The sequence below is a fragment of the Pleurodeles waltl genome, chromosome 3_1, assembly GCF_031143425.1.
Source record: "Pleurodeles waltl isolate 20211129_DDA chromosome 3_1, aPleWal1.hap1.20221129, whole genome shotgun sequence".
NCBI classification, from domain to species: domain Eukaryota; kingdom Metazoa; phylum Chordata; class Amphibia; order Caudata; family Salamandridae; genus Pleurodeles; species Pleurodeles waltl.
In genome coordinates, this window is record NC_090440.1 from 258,669,415 (window position 1) to 258,692,661 (window position 23,247).

Sequence of the window (23,247 nt, forward strand, 5' to 3'; positions counted from 1 at the left end):
TCATGTAGGCACAGCTGCTGGTTCGGGAGGTGAGTTCTGACTGCAAGCAACAGAGCATTACCTGGTGGAGATCTGTCACATACATGTTTGTGACAGTCCTCGCAAGGTTTAAACCCCGTTTTAGGAGGACATTCTCCTTGCACACTGGTAAAACCTTTAGAATTTGACAAAATAAATTACAGAAAAATACTATCACAGACTAAAGAAGTAGCGCTTAGGATTCACATCTGAAGGTGCGGAAATAAAGGAACTGATGTCAAGGTACATCGGTGGCACTTATATATGGCCTCGTTCTTCATTTCCATAGTGGAACGAAGTTAGTGGAGAGGCGCATGGCACCAAGTACCAGCATGCAGGAGTACAGCTTCAGCATTTTTCCAGATTCAGTCTAAAGCCTAGGGAATATAGTAAGATGTGGAACCTGCGGTTAGAAGTATCCATCAGAAGTAAAAAAATTGAATGTTTTGTATCAAGGAGGGTTGAGGATGAAAGGTTTGGAGACCATTTTAAAGCACAGCTTAACCTAATTCCACATATTAACGGCATGCATGAAAAACCACAATCTATGAGGGTAATGTGTATTTGGCAGTATAGCACAAATCAGAAGAAAACACTTTAATTCTCCTGCATACTCATGTGATAAGGTCTTCAGCAATTTTCGCTACTCCTGCTGATCCACTGGCTTAATCAAGCTGTAACTCATAGCGTGCATTACATTTGATATCCTGCAAACACCTCATCAGCACCTCTATGAGGCATACCTCAGATTCCTATTAAGTAAAACACACTTAAAAACAAGCTCCTGTTACAATTGTATGAATGCAGTCGAGAAATTTAAACCGTCTTTGGAATGAGGTGTTGCCAATAAGGATCTAAATGCCTAAAAACTGCTCTGAATGTCAGTGCCACAAACTTCATTTTCAATGTAAATACAGTCCTTTACTCTAACAAAGCAAAGTGTTGATAGATTACCAACTGCTTTTAACAGGATGACAGGCAGTGAGGGGGGAAGCACACGTGCATATGAGGTAGAAACAGACACGCGTATGTGAGTCAGAGCGTGAGTGTAAAGAGAAGATGTGGCCCAAAATCACCTGCTTCTGAGAGAATCTCCCATTCAGCCAATTTTCTAGGGTTATTTCTTATAACCCAATTTGCTACATGTAACCATACCGCAGTCACAAACTGAAATCTCTTTAAAACTCTTGTCCAGTCTTTTTTTATTGTAGATGGAAGGCCCTTGGTGCTTTTTAGCTTGCACTATATGTATTTGCAGATTCATTAGTGCTGCAAAGAAATGATGTTAGTCTAAGGAGGCATCCATACAAGTAAAACCCAATACCCGCCCACTTTGACATCCTTGCAACAGATCGAAAACTGTAGAGCAATCATGTATTAAAGTCTCTGGCCATAATGATTGGGTTGGAGAAAGATAGTGGTTTCTAAAAAACAGCTTTTAAGGGATCAATATCCTCCACGTTAGGGCTATAATAACACACTAACATGAATCTTTTATCATGAGATTGAATGTTGGCAATAGACCATTTACCATTCTTGTCCACCTCACTCCCAATTACAGTTGCCTAAAACTTCTGTTTTATCACTATTGCTAGCCCCCTCACGTTACAGGTCTGATCAGTACATATAACATCTTGGACCAATTTTTGTTTGTGAAAAAGGTCTAGACTTCCTTCTTAGTAAGGTGGGTCTCTTGCAATATTATAATATGAGCATCTGTATCCCTCAGGTATTTTAGCAGCTGATTGTGTCACCTAGCCGTCCTAAGCCTGTTGATATTCCATGAAAGATTTGGAACCATTACAACCCTCTTCTTGGTCCTGGGTTTTGCCTATCACTAATCTTACAGCATGCCAAGTTCCTTCTTACAAAATAACTCACGAAGGCTTCTGAGGAGTTTTTTTTTTTTTTTAAACTTTTTTAATATGTTGCTCCGCACCCAGTACCCCCTTTACGCTAACCCTTACCTTCAACCCTCCCTGGACACCCTTTATCTGTGTCTTCATGGATATGCTAATTTTTGAGAGCCCATAATGGAAATCCACAATCAAGACCTATCTACAGAACTAAAAGAAACCGGAAAGATGTGCGCATTACCTCCTGTAGCCAATCCGTCCTGTACCAGGCTCAGTTTTCCATGTTTCCCCCCTCAATTGCTTCAATAAGCCTGTTAGCTTCAAGGTAAACCAAAAGATTGTGTATTTTATTTCTGTACATTATTTTCAAAATGGCAGGGAATTGTAGCTGGGTAATAACTCCAAGGGCCTTAAACTCTTCCATTTGCCTCCCTAGTTCTCACTGTTTATTTAAGGTAATGCGAGAGAGCTCTGACCTGATCTCAAAGGAGAACTCGGTGCCTTTCACAGATTTCTGTTTCAGTGCACTTGCCAGAATCTGCTCTTTTATAGCGTAAGTCAGAAGGTTTACCAATATCCTCCTGGAGCAATCACAACTCCCACTCTTTGAAAGAAAGTTCGTTAAAATTAAACTGGATACATGAAATAGCTGGTCCATGGGGAAAAAGGAACACAAACTACTTTCCTACCATATAAGAGTACTACTCTTGAAAGCTTATCTACCTAAATGCACGGTTTATGTGAATGTGATTACCTAGGACTTCATCGTAAACAACGTTTACACTATCTTTGTTGCCATTTGCATGTAAAGTCCTTTGAAGTAGATTCAGCTAAGCACGTCAAATAAGTTAAATTAACAGTAACACTTACTGTCACAACATCTCGCGTGGTTTTGTCCAGCTCGTGCAAGAAATTTGTGGATGAAAGTGGTTGCTGTGAAAAATATAAGATATTAAAATTGTATGCATTTATACATATTTCAAAACTTAATTTAAAGTTGTCTATCCACATACTGTTTGGGTGGACTGATTGGGAGGAGGAGCTTTCCTGTGGAAAATGGCATCACAAATTTCTTCAAATGGCAGAGTGTCATCTTTCTGCACAGTGAATAGAGGACTGTCCCAGCGGTTTCTTGAATCAGGGGCTTCGAAACGCTGCACAAGTGCATCAAATCTGTAGGAGGAAGGGACATATGCAAAACAACGTCATACAAATATGTTCGGTTTTAATATATATTTTCAGTTTTTGGAAAGGCTAGTCGCTGCAAAGCAGGGTAAAGGCACTCACAACGACAGAAAGGCTGTTAGAAGCATGACAAAGCACAAAATACGACTTGTAGAGTGAAAGTTACTTGAGTGATACAAGGATATGTAATACTAGCTTTATATTTCTACCATATTAGTTGCACATAATAGTAAGATAACCGGCAGAGAGGAAATGTTAATAGGTAAACACAGTAATCCAGGAAAACTAAAGGATGACTAAAGAAATACACACAATCAAATATTAGTGACTGGATCCTAGCCAAGTGTGGCCAAGAGCCATAAAGCAAAGCACAGGCTGAGAGTGCCGGACTAAAAGATGGCTGATATTCAGCCAAATACAGACTGAGGGTGTCTGACCCCAGCCAAGTGCAGGTTCTGGAGGCACTAGCCATAGGCATGAGTGGGCTGTAGAAGATCCAGCTATTAGCAGACTATGGAGCCTAGCCAGGGGCTATGCGGGGAGGCCCAAACAAGAGGAGGCTTTATGGGGGGCATAAACAAGGATAGGCTACAGATGGGGCCCTAAACAAGAGCAAGGTACATGGTGGCCCAACAAAAGGCAGGCCATGCGGGCAATTTCTGGATTTTAAAAAAAAAAAAAAACAGAGTGCGTAATGACTTTGGAACAGAGAAGCTGCATATTCAACCAAACCACTATCAAGTCACTATTCCCTTGGGACAAATAACAAACTACTCCACCGCCCTTGTTTTGGACTGTTGTACATAGATAATAAAAAATGCATGGAAAATGTTATTCCCTCACAAGTCTTAGTCTGGGCTGCGATGCAATTCCACCAAGAGTCTAACAGGTTCTCAGGTTCTTCAACGTGTACACTACATTTTACCCACAGACCAAGATAATACAACCAGGTCTTGTGATGTGTCGGTGTGAGTTACTATTCAACCCCCTGCTCTGTTCAGTATGCTTTTACACCATTTAGCAAAAAGTACCTTCTCCTCTCGGTCCTTCACGGTTACCTCCTAGCTTTCGTTAAACAATCAAGCCAAATGGCTCTGAAAAAGCACCAGGTAGCTCAAATCAAGGAAACCTAATTCCTGCATCTTCGGTGTATATACTCTATCACCTGCTTTACGGGAAAGAAGTGGAACACTCTCTTCAAATAATTAGTCACTTACCTTTGGTAACCTTCTCTATGTCAGATACTCTTATCTAACTGCAGATTCCTCAGTTTGTGAATCTCCCCAGGTGCCAAACTGGATTTATAAACACTTGCAATATTGCCATCGGCCTCCTTTGCGATTATGTCCCACCTCTGGACATAATGACCTGGAGCTCACATAAAGGCACTACTCTGGTGAGCCCACATCAGTTTATTAATTAGTGCTTTCAGCATCCTCAGATGCAAAGAGTGACTGACAGATTGAAAACACTGACCTGTGTGATTATAACTTTGAACCTTATTAACCTCCAAATGTCCACGCCAAAGGATGAGAAGGGTGGGCAGTGAGGAACCTGTGGTTATATGGCATATCCATTAGAAAGGTGTTACCAAAGATAAGTAACTTTTGTCTGGCAATTGTTACTTCTAACTGCGTATGGTAATCAATAGCAAAATTATGCCCCTTTTAAAGAGGTGGGTGAGAGGGGAGGAGTAGACTCCAATAACTCCTGTAGGAACATGCAGGCAAAAGGACTGCCCCCTGCTGACCTGAGAATCGGTATAGTACTGCCGGGTCAGTGTATGGATAGTCCACAATAAGATTAGAGCTCAAAATTTATTTCCTTTGTTTGCACCAAGGAATGCAATGAAGATCTGATCACCCAGTTGTTCTTTCTTAATCCTATCAATGTAAAGGCGAAGTGCCCACTGAGGAACCACCAGGTGTAGACTGTTCTCCTTAGGGTGGAGAGAAGAACGCAGAAAGCGTAATGGACTGCCCATGTGGGAAGGTGACACTGCTTTCAGAAGAAAGGCAGTGTAAATGAGTGCGTGGAGGCTGGAACAACAATGTCTGTATCTCACTGATGCAACATGTAGAAGTGATTGCAATGAAAAACACAACTGTGCTGATAGGTTAAAAACAGCATACATCAGGAAAGTGAGGACTAAATTCAGTCTCACTCAGGCACAATGAATAGGGCAGTGGGAAGTACACGCAGATGCCGTTACAAAACACATCACAAAAGGAGATATGAATAAAGAGAGATCATCTGGCAAGCAAAGACTGAAAGTAACCAATATGACTTATCACTAAGTAAACCAACCAATATGTAATCTTTAACAGTACGTACAGCAAAGACCTGTCAGGCCAATGAAAAACAAAAAAAGACATCAGAACACCTAGCTTGTAAAAAGTCAAACTGCTTCTCTTTGCACCATTTGACTAACTTGGATAAATGGCCTGGGTAAATCAACTTTGTAAAAGAGGCATCAGCCATAAAATCATCCACCGCCTCGAAGAGAAGATCAAGACTTCTAAGCTAGTTTCACTCCATCGCCACAAATGGAGAAGTAAACTGAAAGCTTTGGATGCAGTACTCTGCCATGTTGCTAAAACAGCAGATCATCCCAAAGAGAAAGCCATAGAGGGTAGATGCAGAGAGTGAGCAGCTTGGAGTACCAGATCGTCTGGCCTCATAGAGGCCACCAGGATCAGCTGCGCTTGGACCCCACCTGACTTTCTTCAGGACTTGCAGGTTCAAAGGTGGAAATGTGTACAGGATGCTGGCATTCCATTTAGGGCCGATTGCGATTTCTAGAGACCCACTAGGAGGAAAGTTTATAATGCAGAAGGCCGTCTCAGAGTGTTTTCAGAGGAAGGACAAGTTACATACTTTTAGCAAAACTCTTTCTGATGGATACTCTTAGTACAGATTCTTTCCTGAAAGTATTCAGCAATTGTTCACCATGCCGAAAGGTGGCATCATTGCTGTCTACAGCACCATCCCACTGCCTCAGGAAGTGAGGGCAAACATTTGTATATAGACATCACCCAGGTATGCAGATGTCAGTTTTCTTTTTTTTCAACCCTTCCACACCCTCAGATGTGAATCAACTGTGACAGAATGTAAAAATGACAGCATGCCTATCTTAACTTTTTAGAAGCATAAAGTCCACCCCACAAAATAGGAAGATGGGAGCCAGAAAGGAAGCTGCACATAAGAGTATCGACCAGAAAGAACGTTACTAAAGGTAAGTAACTTGTTCTTCTGATGGATACTTTTAACCACATATTCTGCACCTTTTGAATAGATACCTCCTAAAGTAGAGAGTCTGAGGAGCAGACTTACACGTAGAAGTCCTGCAGAATACAGCATGTGAAATAGCTCATTTTGTGTACTTGAGAAGTGAGACAGTAATTCCCGGTGAAGGTGTGGACTGAACTGCAAGTAGCAGACTAGCAGCTGTCCAACACTGGAACTTTCCTCACTAATGCCTCTAGTGGAATGAGCCAAAGGCCTTCTTGGCCATGGTGTAAAACATGTTTATGTACAGGACAATTCATCTGGAGAAGGTCGACTTCTAAACTGCCATTCCTTTTTTAACATTGACAATTACAACAAAAAGCTTGCTATCCACAGGTAATTCTTCGTCCCTAGGATGCAAAAGCTAAGGATGGGATCTATCTGGTGAAGCATCTATACCTTCTTCTTAGAGGGAGGTGGCATAAAAAAGCAAAGTGGGGAGAAACGAGGACTGCCCACATTGGAAGGCAACATGACTTTGGTAAAATTTGTCAGAAAAAAAGGGGGGTACACGGAGGTTGAAATTATAGTGGCAGTGTGGAAAACTGTCTTGATGGTCAACGGTGTCAGAGGACAGATGTGCATTGGCTCAAACAGTGTACACAGAGAACATGGGGACTGCATTATTAAGGGTGCAGGAGGAATCTTTTGTGAGTCCATTCACTAAACAGATATCTACAAGTTATTTACACAACAAAGATTGGCCAGGAAAAAGTAAACAGGATGATACATAAACTTTAATGGTGCTCACAGCAAAGGCTTGCCAGATTAGCAATAAAATAAACAGCATATCGGAGAACCTGGTCTGAAGAAGATAAACCTGACAGTCCTCTCAGCAGGTCACAAACTTCACACAGCAACCAGAGTAAACTGGTTTGGTAGACAAGTGCTGAACAGCCAAGATCACAGCTACTTCTTCTGTGGGCAGATCAAAACCTCTCAGTTGGTTCTGCTCTATCTCCATGCACAGTAGGTGACGTTTTTTCTTTCTACTGGATTGCAATTACCTTAGACTGATGGGTTTTGCAGGTCATTCATTAAGGCTATGTCCTTCCGTTTCTAACTTCCCACCCTCCTGTACTCCTCAAATTTTGTCTCATTGTGCCTCCAATCTCAACCAGGAAGTTTTTTCACTGTTGGCCAAAAGGGCCCTATAAAGCGCCCTGAAAAAGGAATGACTGTCCTGGGCCGCCTCTTCGAAAATGTAAATCCTGTCTGTGGAGCATTCTCAATGATCAGCCTACTGCAGACGTAGACTGAAGGGCCTCCATGTACCAACAAGCATGAGGCACCAGAATGGTGCAAGGTGCTAGAAGATATGCGAGCAGACTGTGAGGAGCCTCAGAACCATTAAGACTGGGACAGTAGCTCTCACTTGCAACATCGGTATCAAAACCAAAATGTCTCGAACTCTGTTGTGGCGAAATGCCTTCAGGAAGACTGTATTCAGAACATCCCTAACTAAGGGAAGCTTCTCAGATTGTAGCAGATGGGACTTGGGCTTTTTGATGAAAAATGCAAGAGTAGATAGTTAATAACACTGTTGCCTGAAGGCAGTCTGAGAATGAAACTTGCCTTCAAAGGTAGAGGAACTTGTGGATTTAAAAACTGCAAAGATGGGTAGTGAACACTGACATGTCCGTCATAAAAATGTGGGGGGCTGCTGTCATGCTGAAGGATAGGACAGTGAGTTGGAAGTGGTCTAATCCCATTATGGCAGAGAAGAGAAATTTACCGTAGGACTGCAGGATTGGCACATGAAAGCACGAGCCGTCCAGGTCTAAAGCCAGCAGAACCTGAGTGAGTGTCATCATTTTGAACTTCTTCTTGAGGAACTTCTCTTTCTTGAGAAAGAAGTTCAATATTCTGAGGCAAAAAACTAATCTCAGGCTCTGTCCGTCTTAGACACCAGGAAGTACTTAATAGCAAGCCAGGTTCCCCACTGCCTTAGGTTCTAAATTTCTTTCTTCTCTTTGCAAGTGACATGATCACTTCCTTGACACTAAAAGTAACATCATCTGCTGATGGCTGAAGAAAAAAGTGGAGGAACATAAGGGGGCGGGAACCAGGGAAAGGGGTGGGTACAAACTCGTTGAACAATTTTGAAGGATCCTTTGGTCTGACATTATGGAGTTCCAGTGGAGAAAATAGCGCCGGATTCGACCCCCTGCTGGACCCAAATTCCTCATGGAGGAAAAACTAAAGAGACTAGGCCCCAGAGGTGCTGGGCAATGAGGAGGCGGAGGACTGTTGCCCGTTTTGGAAACGACACCCCCTACCCCCAGAGCCGCGAAAATACAGAACTGGCTTCTGGCTGGTCTGTGAGAGTTGCCTTTGACGATAGGCAAGACCCCCCAAGACTACTTCCCAAACAACCAATATCGCTGATGGAATTCGTAGATGGGATAAACCAACCAAAAGGAACAATTATTAGAGTAGAATACACTTTTTTTGTTGTTTTTTTTTTAAAAACAATCTAGTCCCATCAATAGGGGTGTCAATGAGAAAGGCTTGGAAATTCCCATGAAAACAAAGAGGCAAGCATCTAAGTGTGCCATCAGACTAGTGCCTATAGCCCAGGCAACATAATCTGTGGTATCCAAGCCGAACTGTAAAATCTATTTAGCCACATAAGGGCCTTCTGGTACTCTCTAAGTGAAGGAATACCAAATCAAGGTGGGTTCAGTTCACCATTTCTCAAAGGGCTTGAGTTTATCAACTGAGGAGACAGACATCATTCGAGGATAAAAGTGCTAGGCTGGCTGATGGAAAGACCCTCTTGCCCATCGCATCTATTCTATTTGATACGGTGGACAAATAGGAAATAAGTTATTATTGACTTTGTTCATAAAAGATTTTGCTATATAGCTGCAAAGAGTGGGACGCACGTCCGGAACGTTTGATTAGCTGATAAACTGTCATCTTGCAAAAGGGCGACTCACTGATGGGAGTCGAACAAGACTTACAGCAGGTCCCTAGTTTGTTAAATGGCAGCAAGTCTCTGAAGTCGAAGGTCTGGCCTGCATCATTTCAGTCAGGAGGTTGGTCTGTGGTTCCACTGTAGGGAGCTGCACATCTCGATCTCTGCAGATCTTTGAACCAAAGCTACAAAATGAGCACTCTCCCCTGTAGGGAGCCCTTAGGGCAAATTCAAGTCAGTCTCTGGTTAGGTGTCCATTTTACTGGCATCCTGGAGATCGAGATAAAAATCAGCAACAGTATAATGAGGACAGAGAAAGTGGTCAGCCACCTCAGCATCATCTTTATTATGGAGAACATGCTCAAAGCTTTGAGCAGCATCAGAATCTGGTAGCATCTTTAAAAGTATCAGCATGGCCTCCTTGAAGACTGCAATTTGCTGCAGTCAACAAAGACCAGATTAAGGAGGGGCACATTGACTTCAGCTCTAAAAAAAAAAAAAACGGCCAGAATAACCTCTGAAGTTTGTCGGGCCTTTAAAAGTCAGACAATGCAGCCTCTACCCTGAAGCAGAAGTGCTATGAAGATTTAAAGGTTTGTCTTGTGTTTTTTTCTTTGACTTTTCCCGCAGGTTTGTTTTGGGCTTAACTAAAACGGGTGAACAGGACCTAGAAACAGCCTTAATACTTTGAGCAGGACCAACCCCATTTCTTGAGCTCAGCTACACAGAGCTTAGCTTCTTGCTCCCTGATAGCCTTTGGATGCATCACGAAGCATCTACCACAGAACTAAGAGTCATGCTTGATGCCAAAGTACTAAAGATAGACATTCTGTGAGTTTGTGATTTACATCTTTTGACGTGCACGTGGTTTAAATCAGTGTCATTTTAGGGGGTGAAATCAGAGCACACTGTCAAAGAAGGGTGGCACCTATATGCGGCTCCATGTTGTAATGTCCAGAGGTGGGGTGGAGTTGTGATGGAGGCAGATGACTCCACCTGCCAGCACACAAGATTTATTGCAGGAATTTCGGAATCCAGTCTTGTACCTAGGAAAATTCACAGTGAGGAATTTCTGGTTAGAAGTATTCATCATAATGCTTCTAAGTTCATATGTGTATATAGTATGCTTTTGGCAAGCTAGAAACATAGAACATAGACTTTTAATACAAACCCTATTACTGGCTGAGAGTTTAACAATTTTCTTTAAATGACATTTCAACAAATCCAATATGTGTGCACACACATCACAGCTCTGCTATAAGGAATTCTTCTGAGGGGAGGATTAATGAAGATAACAGGTGTTCACAAGTCTCAAGCTCTGACATAACTTTCCCAGATAGTGACACGGAGAAAGCAGAGATTCATTGCAGATGCAGTCTGGAGTAAACTAGTAAGAAGCGGATGTAGACTGAGGTTGTTTTACTGTCATGCCCACAGGTACACTGCTACTCATCAGTCAACACAGAGTAGAGAATGTATCTTTGTGGTGACAGCAAGGATCCAACAGGTTCACTGGGCGTGGAGGAGGTATCAGCTGGGAGAGAAAAGCTTTGTAACACATGCACGTTTGTCTCATACTACGTTTCTCCAAGAGGTTGAGAGACAAGCCACCAAGAAAATACATCTTACCTATGTAGCACTAGGATCAACATGGAAGACCGGCTGCAAGTAGCAGTACAAGCTCTTTGTCAGAGCCAATGAAAGACGACAGCTAAAACACATGGAGACACTGATGCAGTAGACAGACTCTTTCAGGTGACAAATACAGAGGCCAAGTGTAAAGCAAGAAAACAGGCATCACAGGCTGAAAATCAAATAAAACCATAGGATATTAGAGTAAGAGTTCTAACCTTCATAAAAGCACATATTTCCTTTCCATCATGGGAAGTGGTGAAGTACAAAAGTAAAGTAACAAAATGAGCCTTTGGGCATTTGAGGAAAATGGGCAGAGGGGAGTGGCAACACTAATGAAGGAAGAGATACAAGGGTCTACAGAAGCACATAGAAAAGTTTGCAGAGGCACAACTCTGTTGGTGTGGTTGTGGGAAAGAACACAAACTAACTAAATCAATAGATTTAAACGAATAGGACCAAAGAAAGACTACATCTCAAAAGTAACAGCCGATATTTTGAACAATTAACTGTGGAATTCAAAAATGAACAACCTGCCTTAACCCAACTGTTATGCCCAGACTTGGATCCTGTGGTGACTATGCCGAGGAATCAAAGTTATACCTCAGTCACAAGGTCTAACAAATCCAAAACAAATCAGGGGCTGATTGTGTTCTAGGTTAGAGAGTACTTGACCAAGCAGTGACTTTTTCCTGCTGGAGAAGGGCCACAACTAATTTGCAGATTGTGGTTTCCAGTCTGAAGTGGAATGGGCAAATAAACAGGGATGTGGCAGTAAATCATTCCCAGTGGTTGAGACCAACTCACGCGTTCAACTTATGACTGCTTTGTTTTCGTCAGTCAGCATATACTAACACCACTCCATATCATCTCATGAGGGATGCCCTGGCAGTAAACATATGTATTCCCTCCTGCTAGACTCGTGAAGGAGGAGAAGATTATGGGTATTTGAGTGCATTCATATTCCATTTTGTACTCATTCTTAACACAAAATGATGTTTGCGATAGGCTCTGAGCAGTAGGAGCACTTTAGACAATTGTGATCACTTTTTCACTTGTACACGTTCCAATGATCATGAAGGTGATTGCAATTGATATGATGACTCTAATCCTCTATTTTCATTAAACAAAATAAACACAAAGTCACTGGTAATAAATTAAACAGCGGCCACTAGGCATAACCTCTGAGAAAGTTATCAAACTCTAATGCTATATTTAGGCTGCCATCAGCCAGGACATACACTAAGGGATTATGGGAGGGGAGGGGGAACTCTTGACACTATGGGGTGGGGGAACCAGTTTAGGTCTTCTCTGAGCCAGTGTTACAATGTAAAATTAGCAAAGCAGAATCAAGGTACATGGGATCCCTTAGACAAGAGACCTCTCTCATCCCCTTCTCTGGGACATTTACCTGGGAACCTTCATCCTCATAAGTCCTTTTGTGAGTTAAAAGTTCTTCTACCAAGTGTATGAAAATAGGAAAGCAATAATAAAGCAACAATAAAGACATTACTACTGCACTCGGTGCAGATTACATCGTGTCCAAAGTATAATCAGCAGTCTTCACTGAAATATTTTAGACTTTGCTAGTTAAAAATTACTTGCGTTGACAAATATCAGAGAACACTACATCAGAAAATGGGTTTCGGATAGAGATATGTAAATGTAAAACTCAAACCTATGGCCTTGGTGATTTGTTATCACCAGCTGTGAAACCTATTTGACATGAGTGAGTATCAGCACACCCTGAAAAGAAAATATCCTGTATGCCAATAAATTCCCCACCAAAATTGGGAAATCTTTCCCTCTAAAGAAGAAAAACTGTTTTACATTAAACTTTGTACAAGTAATAGAATCAATTAACCCCTTCAGTTCTAAGAAACACCGCTAGAAGTATTAGCACCCTGATCAAAACAGGTAAAAGCTGCTGCGTGTCTACAACTAGGCAGTGGTGGGAGTGCCTTGCACCTTCCCCTTGGTGTAAGAGAAGTGCTGGGGTAGAGGCACTGGACCAAGAGTGGTGGACATCGAGGGGATAGTGCCTGGACCAGATGAGTGTCATGCTTTTTGTCAGCTCCTCAATAGCTAACAACCATGTTCCTCTGGTCCCAGTGGTGTAGATCCCAGGAGAGTGCCAAGACTTCTTGTGAAACGCTGCCAACAACTAGACCGCTACACCCAGCATTCTCCTACAGGCTTTAAATGGTGGTGAGCAAGTTTGGAGTTATAATAGCTAGCGACCACTACTACTACTACAACTAGCCACCACTAATAGCTAGACACCACTACTACAACAACTGTTATACCACAGTAACTACACCTGCTCAACAGGAAAGGCAAAGGTAAGACACTGATATAAGGTGTTCAATAGTCAGAGTCAACCCAAGACATAGCGGGATCGACTCTGCTACACCCTTTCTGGGTCTATCTCACTCCTGGCTTTTTGGCAGTAGGTGAGTCTGGTCAGGATAGTAGCACAGGCAACTGATGGTTAAGACCTAGTGAAGAGGCAGCCTACATTCACCCACTCTAACTTTTGGCCTGCATGTTGGACGCAGAAATTGTATACAAACATGATTTAAACTACCTTCCTGAAAGCTGCCCCGGTAAATATAATGTAACTAATCTTACATGCTTATGTATTACAACTGTTCTTTCATAAAGTGCTCTGCCACCCTTTCAGGTCTTGTTCACAAGATATACAACTGTAAATAAATAAATAAAGGTTGCCGTTTTAGAATAAAAAACACAGTGGCTTGTTACATTCACTGAAGTGTATTGCTGAGAAACTACATACTTACCTGTTCCTATTTCTTAGATCAGTGGCTACATTTGCATGTAATCATTTTATAACACAAAGCAGCATGTGTTCCCCATGACAGAGAAACGGCACCACTGAGATAAGAAACTTGAACTAAGAAACAGTGGAATAAAATGAGTAGGACATATATTATTTCAAGTAACTGATTGATTCTGAGGCGTTGCTAAATATTTTTTTTTAAGTACTAAGGCCTATAATCAGGTACTTACTTAATGCTATGAAATATCTTTAACATTTGTGTATGTTTCGAGACTGAATATGAAATCCATACCTCCCAAATCGTTTTATTAGGAGGCATAAGGTGGACTGAAAAATACAGTTTCCCATTTGAGTATTTTTGCCTTTGATCGTTTTAAAATCCATTGCGGCCTCTCCATTTCACAAGGGAGTGCAATCATTCTTCTTTTTAACCCAATCTCACCCTACTTCTAATACTGGAAGATGTCTTTCTGATATACTGGAACTTTGCATTGAAATGCATGAGAATAGATGAATGTTTCCGAGAGACAAAGACGTAAGCTACTTACTTTTCAATAGAAGTCCTCAAGAGAGGACTTCCAACACCTGTGCTTATTGCATCTGGCTTCTAGACGGAACTTGCTTATCATTAATGTCATGGATCAACTACATATTTAGTATTTCTTGTGGCAAAATTCAAAACATCTACCTTGAATGAACTTCAACTTCAACAGCTTAAACTGAAAATCTCTCTCTGCTGTATAATACTGCTGCCCGCTCTCTGTGAAAAGCCGGCTATCAGGTTCCACAGCTACACAGCTCCTGAGGTGAGGTTAGGGTGACATGAGGTTCGCCGACATAGATGTACAAGGTAATTTTGTGTTCACTCTTTGACCCATGTACTGGCTTAAAAGAAAAAGACATGGGAGAGTTGCCAGTCTCATCTAAGGACTACCATTAAAACCATAACAAAGCAGACATGAGTATTCCTGAAAATTGGTTTGTTAGAGGATGGTAGACAAACACTGGAAAGCTCTGAATGATGGGCACTATGGATTGGCTAGCTCAGGTGTCCATCATATAGGTTCGCACTGATATGGTCAAATCAGGTGAAGGTTGATTGCGTTGTTGATCTTTAGTCGACATGTTTTGACACCGCTTTGTACTAGAACAGCAGATGTAATTAATTCTGCATATTGCTGTAAACGTATTTACAACGTACAGAAGATGTAAATAATTAAGCATCTTGATGTAAACCTATTTACAGCATTGTATGAATCTGTTCCGTTGGTAACCATCGTAATTACAGACTGGATTTGGTAATTCCTTTCATTCTGGAGAACGATGTATAGATCTGAATCTGATCGTGCTTCTGATGACAAGGGCACGGGGATGGGGAGTCTCAAGTCAATGCTAATGACGCAGAGGGACACATGGAAAGTAATGGATGCATGCACCTTTCAGAATGCTCACATTTCAAGGGATGCACATTGAGCATAGTAGGAAACAGGCATGGGTGAAGGCTATGTCGTTTCCCAGCTTTGTGTATACCTCTGCATAGTCATAGGTCATGCAGTGTTAATACTGGTACAGGGGTAGACCTGAAAATTACAGTCCAGAGTCTGATTACAAAACCCATGAAATTAATTTAACAAATCTTAGCTAAACGTCTGTATGGCCGTCGCCGATGCCGCTGGACGGCTTTCTCAGTAAACACTTAAAATAAAAAAGTTATGACTAGGACTCAAAACCTACAGATTCTTTTCTTTTGTGTTGTGCATTTTTATTGAGAAGTACATGTCAATATTTAAACAATGTGTTACAAAAGAGTTAAACCATAAATCAAATTATAGTCACACAGTAAAATACTATGAAATATTAACTTCTCTAATTTCTAAACACAAAAAACATAATCAGATATCAATAGAGTATCTGAGATATTATTCATAATGCATCCAGCTGTGAATTAAATCTTAGAAGTGGACCTTATAAAAGAAAATCTGGAAAGAAAGAATTACGCAATATCTAATAAACCATATATTATAGGTAGTTAGAAGATAGTGGAGATAGTACTATATAAAACCACATACATAGCATTTCAAATGGAGATATTCCTGCCAATTCAACAATGTTGAATAGGGGAGCAGTAAGTCCCGATTAAAATAACTGTTTTAATGGCTAAAGCGTCAACTGTCTTAATAATAGCAGCATGACTCAAAACAATTATGAGAAAGGTGCAACAATGGCTTTTTTTAGGAAACATACCAATGGTTGATATATGTAAAGCAGCTACATGGTCAACCCCTCATACATTTACTAAACACTACTGTGTTGACGTGTTCTCACAACAACAAGCCACTGTAGGACAAGCTGTCCTAAGAACATTATTTCAAACAACTAACTCCTACAGGCTAGCCACCACTTTTTGGGAGGACTAACTGCTTTGTAGTCTATGTATAGCATGTGTATCTGCACCTACACATGCCATTGAACGGAAAATGTCACTTACCCAGGGTACATCTGTTCGTGGCATGTAGTGCTGCAGATTCACATGCACCCTCCCTCCTCCCCGGAAGCCTGTAGTCGTTTAAGTTATTAACATTTGTACATATGTATATACATTTACATTGGCATGGACATCTTTTTTCTCTTATATACTGTAGGAGGCAGGCCTGGCTTGTAGTGGGTACCAAGGGGTACTTACACTCTGTACCAGGTCCAGTTATCCCTTATTAGTGTAGAAGAGGTGTTTCTAGCAGCTTAGGCTGATAGAAGGTAGCTATAGCAGAGCAGCTTAGGCTGAACTAGGAGACATGCAAAGCTCCTACTATACCACTTGTCATATGCACAATATTGTAAGAAAACACAATAAACAGATATACTAAAAATAAAGGTACTTTATGTTTATGACAATATGCCAAAAGTATCTCAGTGAGTACCCTCAGTATGAGGATGGCAAATATACACAAGATATATGTACACAATACCAAACATATGCAGTAATAGCAAAAGGAAGTAATGCAAGCAATGTAAAGTTACAGTAGATTGCAATAGGAGCACATAGGTATAGGGGCAACACAAACCATATACTCCAAAAGTGGAATACGAACCACGAATGGACCCCAAACCTATGTGAGCTTGTAGAGGGTCGCTGGGACTGTAAGAAAACAGTGAGGGTTAGAAAAATAGCCCACCCCAAGACCCTGAAAAGTAGGTGTAAAGTGCACCTATATTCCCCAGAGAGCACAGAAGTCGTGATAGGGGAATTCTGCAAGGAAGACCAACACCAGCAATGCAACCAAAGTGGATTTCCGGACGAGAGTACCTGTGGATCAAGGTGACCAAGTCCAAGAGTCGCGACAAAGTCGAGAGTGGGCAGATGCCCAGGAAATGCCAGCTGAGGGTGCAAAGAAGCTGCCACCGGATGGTAGAAGATGTGGATTCTGCAAGAACAAAGAGGGCTATAAACTTCCCCTTTGGAGGATGGATGTCCCACGTCATGAAGAAGCTTGCAGAGGAGTTCCCACGCAGAAAAAGAGGGCAAACAAGCCTTGCTAGCTGCAAGGGTCGCGGTTAGGGTTTTTGGATGCTGCTGTGGCCCAGGAGGGACCAGGATGTCGCCACTTGTGTGAGGAGACAGAGAGCGGGCGCCCAGCAAGTCAGGGAGCCCTCACAGGAGCAGGCAGCACCTGCAGAAGTGCCGGAACAGGCACTACGAAGAGGAGTGAACCGGAGCTCACCCGAAGACACAAAAGGGAGTCCCACGACGCCGGAGGACCACTCAGGAGGTTGTGCACTGCAGGTTAGAGTGTCGGGGACCCAGGCTTGGCTGTGCACGAAGGAAATCCTGGAAGAGTGCACAGGAGCCGGAGCAGCTGCAAATCACGCGGTACCCAGCAATGCAGTCTAGCATGGGGAGGCAAGGACTTACCTCCACCAAACTTGGACTGAAGAGTCACTGGACTGTGGGAGTCACTTGGACAGAGTTGCTGAGTTCCAGGGACCACGCTCGTCGTGCTGAGAGGGGACCCAGAGGACCGGTGATGCAGTCTTTTGTTGCATGCGGTTGCAAGGGGAAGATTCCATCGACCCACGGGAGATTTCTTCAGAGCTCCTAGTGCAGAGAGGAGACAGGCTACCCCTAGAGCATGCACCACCAAGAAAACAGTTGAGAAGGCAGCAGGATCAGCGATATAAGGTTGCAGTAGTCATCTTTGCTACTTTGTTGCGGTTTTGCAGGCGTCCTGAGCAGTCAGCGGTCGATCCTTTGGCAGAAGGTGAAGAGAGATGCAGAGGAACTCTGATGAGCTCTTACATTCGTTATCTAAAGAATTCCCCAAAGCAGAGACCCTAAATAGCCAGAAAAGGAGGTTTGGCTACCTAGGAAGGAGGATAGGCTAGTAACACAGGTAAGAGCCTATCAGAAGGAGTCTCTGACGTCACCTGCTGGCACTGGCCACTCAGAGCAGTCCAGTGTGCCAGCAGCACCTCTGTTTCCAAGATGGCAGAGGTCTGGAGCACACTGGAGCAGCTCTGGGCACCTCCCCTGGGAGGTGCAGGTCAGGGGAGTGGTCACTCCCCTTTCCTTTGTCCAGTTTCGCGCCAGAGCAGGGCTGGGGGATCCCTGAACCAGTGAACACTGGCTTATGCAGAGATGGGCACCATCTGTGCCCATCAAAGCATTTCCAGAGGCTGGGGGAGGCTACTCCTCCCCAGCCCTGACACCTTTTTCCAAAGGGAGAGGGTGTAACACCCTCTCTCTGAGGAAGTCCTTTGTTCTGCCTTCCTGAGCCAAGCCTGGCTGGACACCAGGAGGGCAGAAACCTGTCTGAGGGGTTGGCAGCAGCAGCAGCAGCTGCAGTGAAACCCCGGGAAAGGTAGTTTGGCAGTACCCGGGTCTGTGCTAGAGACTCGGGGGATCATGGAATTGTCTCCCCAATGCCAGGATGGCATTAGGGTGACAATTCCATGATCTTAGACATGTTACATGGCCATGTTCGGAGTTACCATTGTGACGCTGTACATAGGTAGTGACCTATGTACAGTGCACGCATGTAATGGTGTCCCCGCACTCACAAAGTCCGGGGAATTTGCCCTGAACGATGTGGGGGCACCTTGGCTAGTGCCAGAGTGCCCACACACTAAGTAACTTAGCACCCAACCTTTACCAGGTAAAGGTTAGACATATAGGTGACTTATAAGTTAATTAAGTGCAGTGGTAAATGGCTGTGAAATAACGTGGACGTTATTTCACTCAGGCTGCAGATGCAGGCCTGTGTAAGAATTGTCAGATCTCCCTATGGGTGGCAAAAGAAATGCTGCAGCCCATAGGGATCTCCTGGAACCCCAATACCCTGGGTACCTCAGTACCATATACTAGGGAATTATAGGGGTGTTCCATTATGCCAATGTGAATTGGTGAAATTGGTCACTAGCCTGTTAGTGACAATTTGGAAAGCAGAGAGAGCATAACCACTGAGGTTCTGGTTAGCAGAGCCTCAGTGAGACAGTTAGTCATCACACAGGGAACACATACAGGGCACAAATTAATGAGCACTGGGGCCCTGGCTGGCAGGGTCCCAGTGACACATACACTAAAACAACATATATACAGTGAAATATGGGGGTAACATGCCAGGCAAGATGGTACTTTCCTACATATACTCTATCACTCCTTCTGCGGGAAAACAATCTAACAATGGAGTTGATGCCCATGCGCGATGGAACCGAGAGGAGTCACTTGATCCCATGACTCCGAAAACACTTCTTCGAAGAAAAACAACTTGTAACACTCCGAGCCCAATACTAGATGTCGGAATGGATATGCATAGCATGTGTATCTGCAGCCATTGAACATATATATATATATATATATATATATATATACATACATACATATACACACACATATATATATATATATATATATATATATATATATATATATTTATATACACATAAATATACACACATACACACACAAACATATTATTAAAAACGAAGTTGTCCTCATGTGAGAGCGCACTCCCAACAGGTTATATAAACGGGAAGAAAAAGCAAAGCCAGCAACTCACAGTGAATTTCTTTAAGCAGTTTCATTATTCCAGGCCTTAGGTTATAAAATCATCTCTGGACACGTGTTTCTAGGTCAATCCTTTCTTCAGCAGAGAAAAATATAAAAGTGTTTCACCCTCGTAGGTGCAGCCAGTGCTGGAAGTGTTCCAGGCATTTCTTTCTTACTGCAAAGACCTGCATGGCTTCAGCTTGTCTAATTACAGGCACCTGATTAGTCTCTTTAAATACCAGTCCGCCCCAGTGGGCCCCTCAAGTGAGTAACAGTGCATGCTGGTTGTGGTGGTCCTGCAATTTTTTCATTTTGCCCCAAGTGGGTTGCTGGAGCCAAACGAAATAATGAACCAAAGTGCAAAACCTATGTAGGCGAATCCAAAGTAAAATGACAATTTTGATGATTTTATAACCTAAGGCCTGGAATAATGAAACTGCTTAAAGAATTCACTGTGAGTTGCTGGCTTTGCTTTTTCTTCCCGTTTATATAACCTGTTGGGAGTGCGCTTTCACATGAGGACAACTTCGTTTTTGACACATATATTATTATATATATTACATGTATGTAGGTAGATTATAAGGAAACAAATAGCTGCTTTGGTAATGACACCAACACATGACCTCAGAGTATACATGGAGATTATAGGCAGTATAAATGTCAGAAACTAGAGATTTTATAAAGTTAAATGACCAGACTAAATAAGACAAATATTCCACTAAATAATACTTGAAAAATAAAGCATTTAGAAGCACTACGAGTGATCACAAGTTTTAAAATAAATTAATTTGGGAAGAAATACTGAAACTACACTACAGAGACGTTTTTGAGATTCGATGGACGTTAAAAGCTGCAGTACCTATGTTAACAACTAGATTTCTTCAAAGTAACTATACACTAAGGCAGCAAATGAGTTAGCAATGCCCACAAACATTACATGGAGAGCTACAGCATGCACTTCCACTACCTTCTTCATAAACATATGTAACCACTAATCCTTTTGGGATCCAGAGTAGTGTGGTACTTGCCGAAAAGCAATATGAAGCTTCATATGGGGTAGTAAGTGCTGTATAAAAACAATTTACAATGACAATTTGTGTGTTTTTTATATTTAAATTAATTTATATTTTTGGCAAAATGCTCATACCACAAGTTGTCATCTCACAGTGATGAAGAAGTAGGTGATTAAGATACTACTGCATTACCCGATATGTTGTGCAGTGGGATCTAAAATTGAGAATGCCAGACAATATTACCAACAGTCAAATTCAAAAGACCTCCAATGGCACTGATGCATTTAAGGGAGAAGTGTACTGATTATTCTGCCAGTTTAAGGCTTTAGGGGAAAATTGACAAGAGTAAGAATCTGGACAAGAAGTCTGATTTTATGTTTTCATGAAACTAAGGAAGTTCAAGCTATGAAATATGAGGAATAATTTAGTCTTTTCCAATCTTCGGGGCTAAGGAAGGGAGGATCCCTATATATGTAGATATCTACCACCGTAATATTTTAGCTTCGGTTGCTGCACAACAAAGATGATCTCAATCAGCATAGAGGAGGTTAGAAGAGTCTCAGCAGAGAGTCAGGCACACAGGCTTGAACAGACTTGTCTACGATGTACAGGGTTTTCAAATGAGACCTTTTTTGATCAGTATACAAAGTAGTGATCTGAATGAGGGTGGTGTGGTCTTTGCACCTAAGACCTCTCATAAGCAGCCTAATTAGAATGCAATTACTGTAATCTAATGTAGATGACAATACAGCAAGGAACAGAACTATCCTTTGAGGTATGAAGAGATGCCTTCAATTAGTCACAGATAGTACAATTTGCCTTTGGTGGCTGAGTTTACATGTGATTAGAAGGTGATATTTTGTGATAGATGACACCCAGGTTGACCATCTTCTGAACTGGTAAGCTCATAGACTATGGCCATGTAAACGAAGGAAGATGAGAGTTGACTACTGGACCCACAAGTAAGATTTCAGATTTCTGACTAACAGCCATTTTGGTGCATCCACGCTTGGACTTGGTTACGAGAGTTTGTAAGATGTGATTCAGATTCCCCATCTAGTCTTATGGGAATAAGGGCACTGTCTGCATACATTTGCTATTCAATACTGCATGATTACAATATGTGTGCTAGAGGGGCAAGTTAGACGTTAAAGAGGATTACAGAGAGAGTCATGCTGCTTGGGCACTTCCACAGATGATAGGAGTAACCACAAAACAAAAACAGTTTGATTTAGTGGGTACGACTAGCAAGAAAAGAAGTGAACCAAGTAATGATTGTATCCACCACTCGGCAGGTGACAGATTAATTAAAGATACATTTTGGGTCAACGGTTTTGAATGCCAGAGTGAGGGTACGACTAGCAAGAAAAGAAGTGAACCATGTAATGATTGCATCCACCACTCGGCAGGTGACAGATTAATTAAAGAGAAATTTTGGGTCAACGGTTTTGAATGCCAGAGTGAGGTCTAGAGTACCACTGTACATACTTGCTCTGTGTCTTTTATAGTGAGGAGGTCTTCCCCTTATGTTTAATATGATGGTTTCCTTACTAAGCTGAAACAAATCGAGTCACTCAGTAGGTTGTTGGTTTCAAGATGGATGGATGTTGTGAAGTGACCCCCTAAATCCAAGGCCCTCTGCAGAGCAGGGAGGCCAAATATGGGTCTGTACGGAGACAAGACCACAGGGTTAGAATAGCTCTTGTTTTTGAGGGGCTGAGTGACATAGGTATGTTTTAAGTTTGAGACATACTGCAAGTGCAAGTGGAGAGCAAAGCATTGACAAGGTGGGTGATGATGAGGCCTAAAAATGATGAGTGCAGGTTCACAATTTCAGTACTGAAGATGTCAGGTGGTGAAGAACTTAAACCATGGCTATTGGTAATTTCTGCCTTGTGAGCAAAGATGAACAATATGAGTGCTGGGGATTTGGAGATTAAAGAACTAGGAGGGCTAGAGGAAGCGGAGAGGGTCAATGTCATTGATGAAGAATGGTATCAAGTTGTCATAGAGATAGTTAAAAAGAAAAATTGAGGTTGAGAGACTAAATGTGGGTGTTGCCAGCTGCTCTCTGGATAAATTATATGCTTTTCTGATATGTACTTCGCTACGTTAGTTTTTGGCGAGGTGCAAGAAGTTTTATAATTGTGTACATGTATCCTAGAGAGAAGATGGTCGGCTGGTATTTGCCATTTCATTCACCATCTCTACTGCTCTGCCTCTAACATTTGTAAACAGATGAGGTAACTATGATATTATAAATGGTGTAAGTGCAGTGCCACGTCTAAGGACATGAGCAGTGCATTAGAGTTGACCTTATAATACTGAGGAATTATGTGTTTCAGATTTGAATTATAACAACGACATAATGAACCAAAGCGTTTTAACAGTTTTGTTCTCTTATGGAGTCCAAAAATGCTATCACGAAAAGTCAAGAAGATCAACAGGAAGTTTGAGTGTAGTGCAAAATCAAGAGGAAAACAACCTTCATA

General features: G+C 42.1%; 1 protein-coding gene across 1 annotated transcript in view; it reads right to left on the reverse strand.

The window, feature by feature from the left end:
- The window catches only part of KTI12 (KTI12 chromatin associated homolog), a 320,786-nt gene that overhangs the window by 40,683 nt on the left and 256,856 nt on the right, over positions 1-23,247 (reverse strand). The window contains exons 6-7 of the mRNA XM_069222350.1: positions 2,888-3,047; positions 2,745-2,807 (exon numbers count right to left, since the gene is read on the reverse strand). Of these exons, the coding sequence (XP_069078451.1) occupies positions 2,745-2,807; positions 2,888-3,047 (223 nt within the window). The remainder of the gene's footprint in view (positions 1-2,744; positions 2,808-2,887; positions 3,048-23,247) is intronic.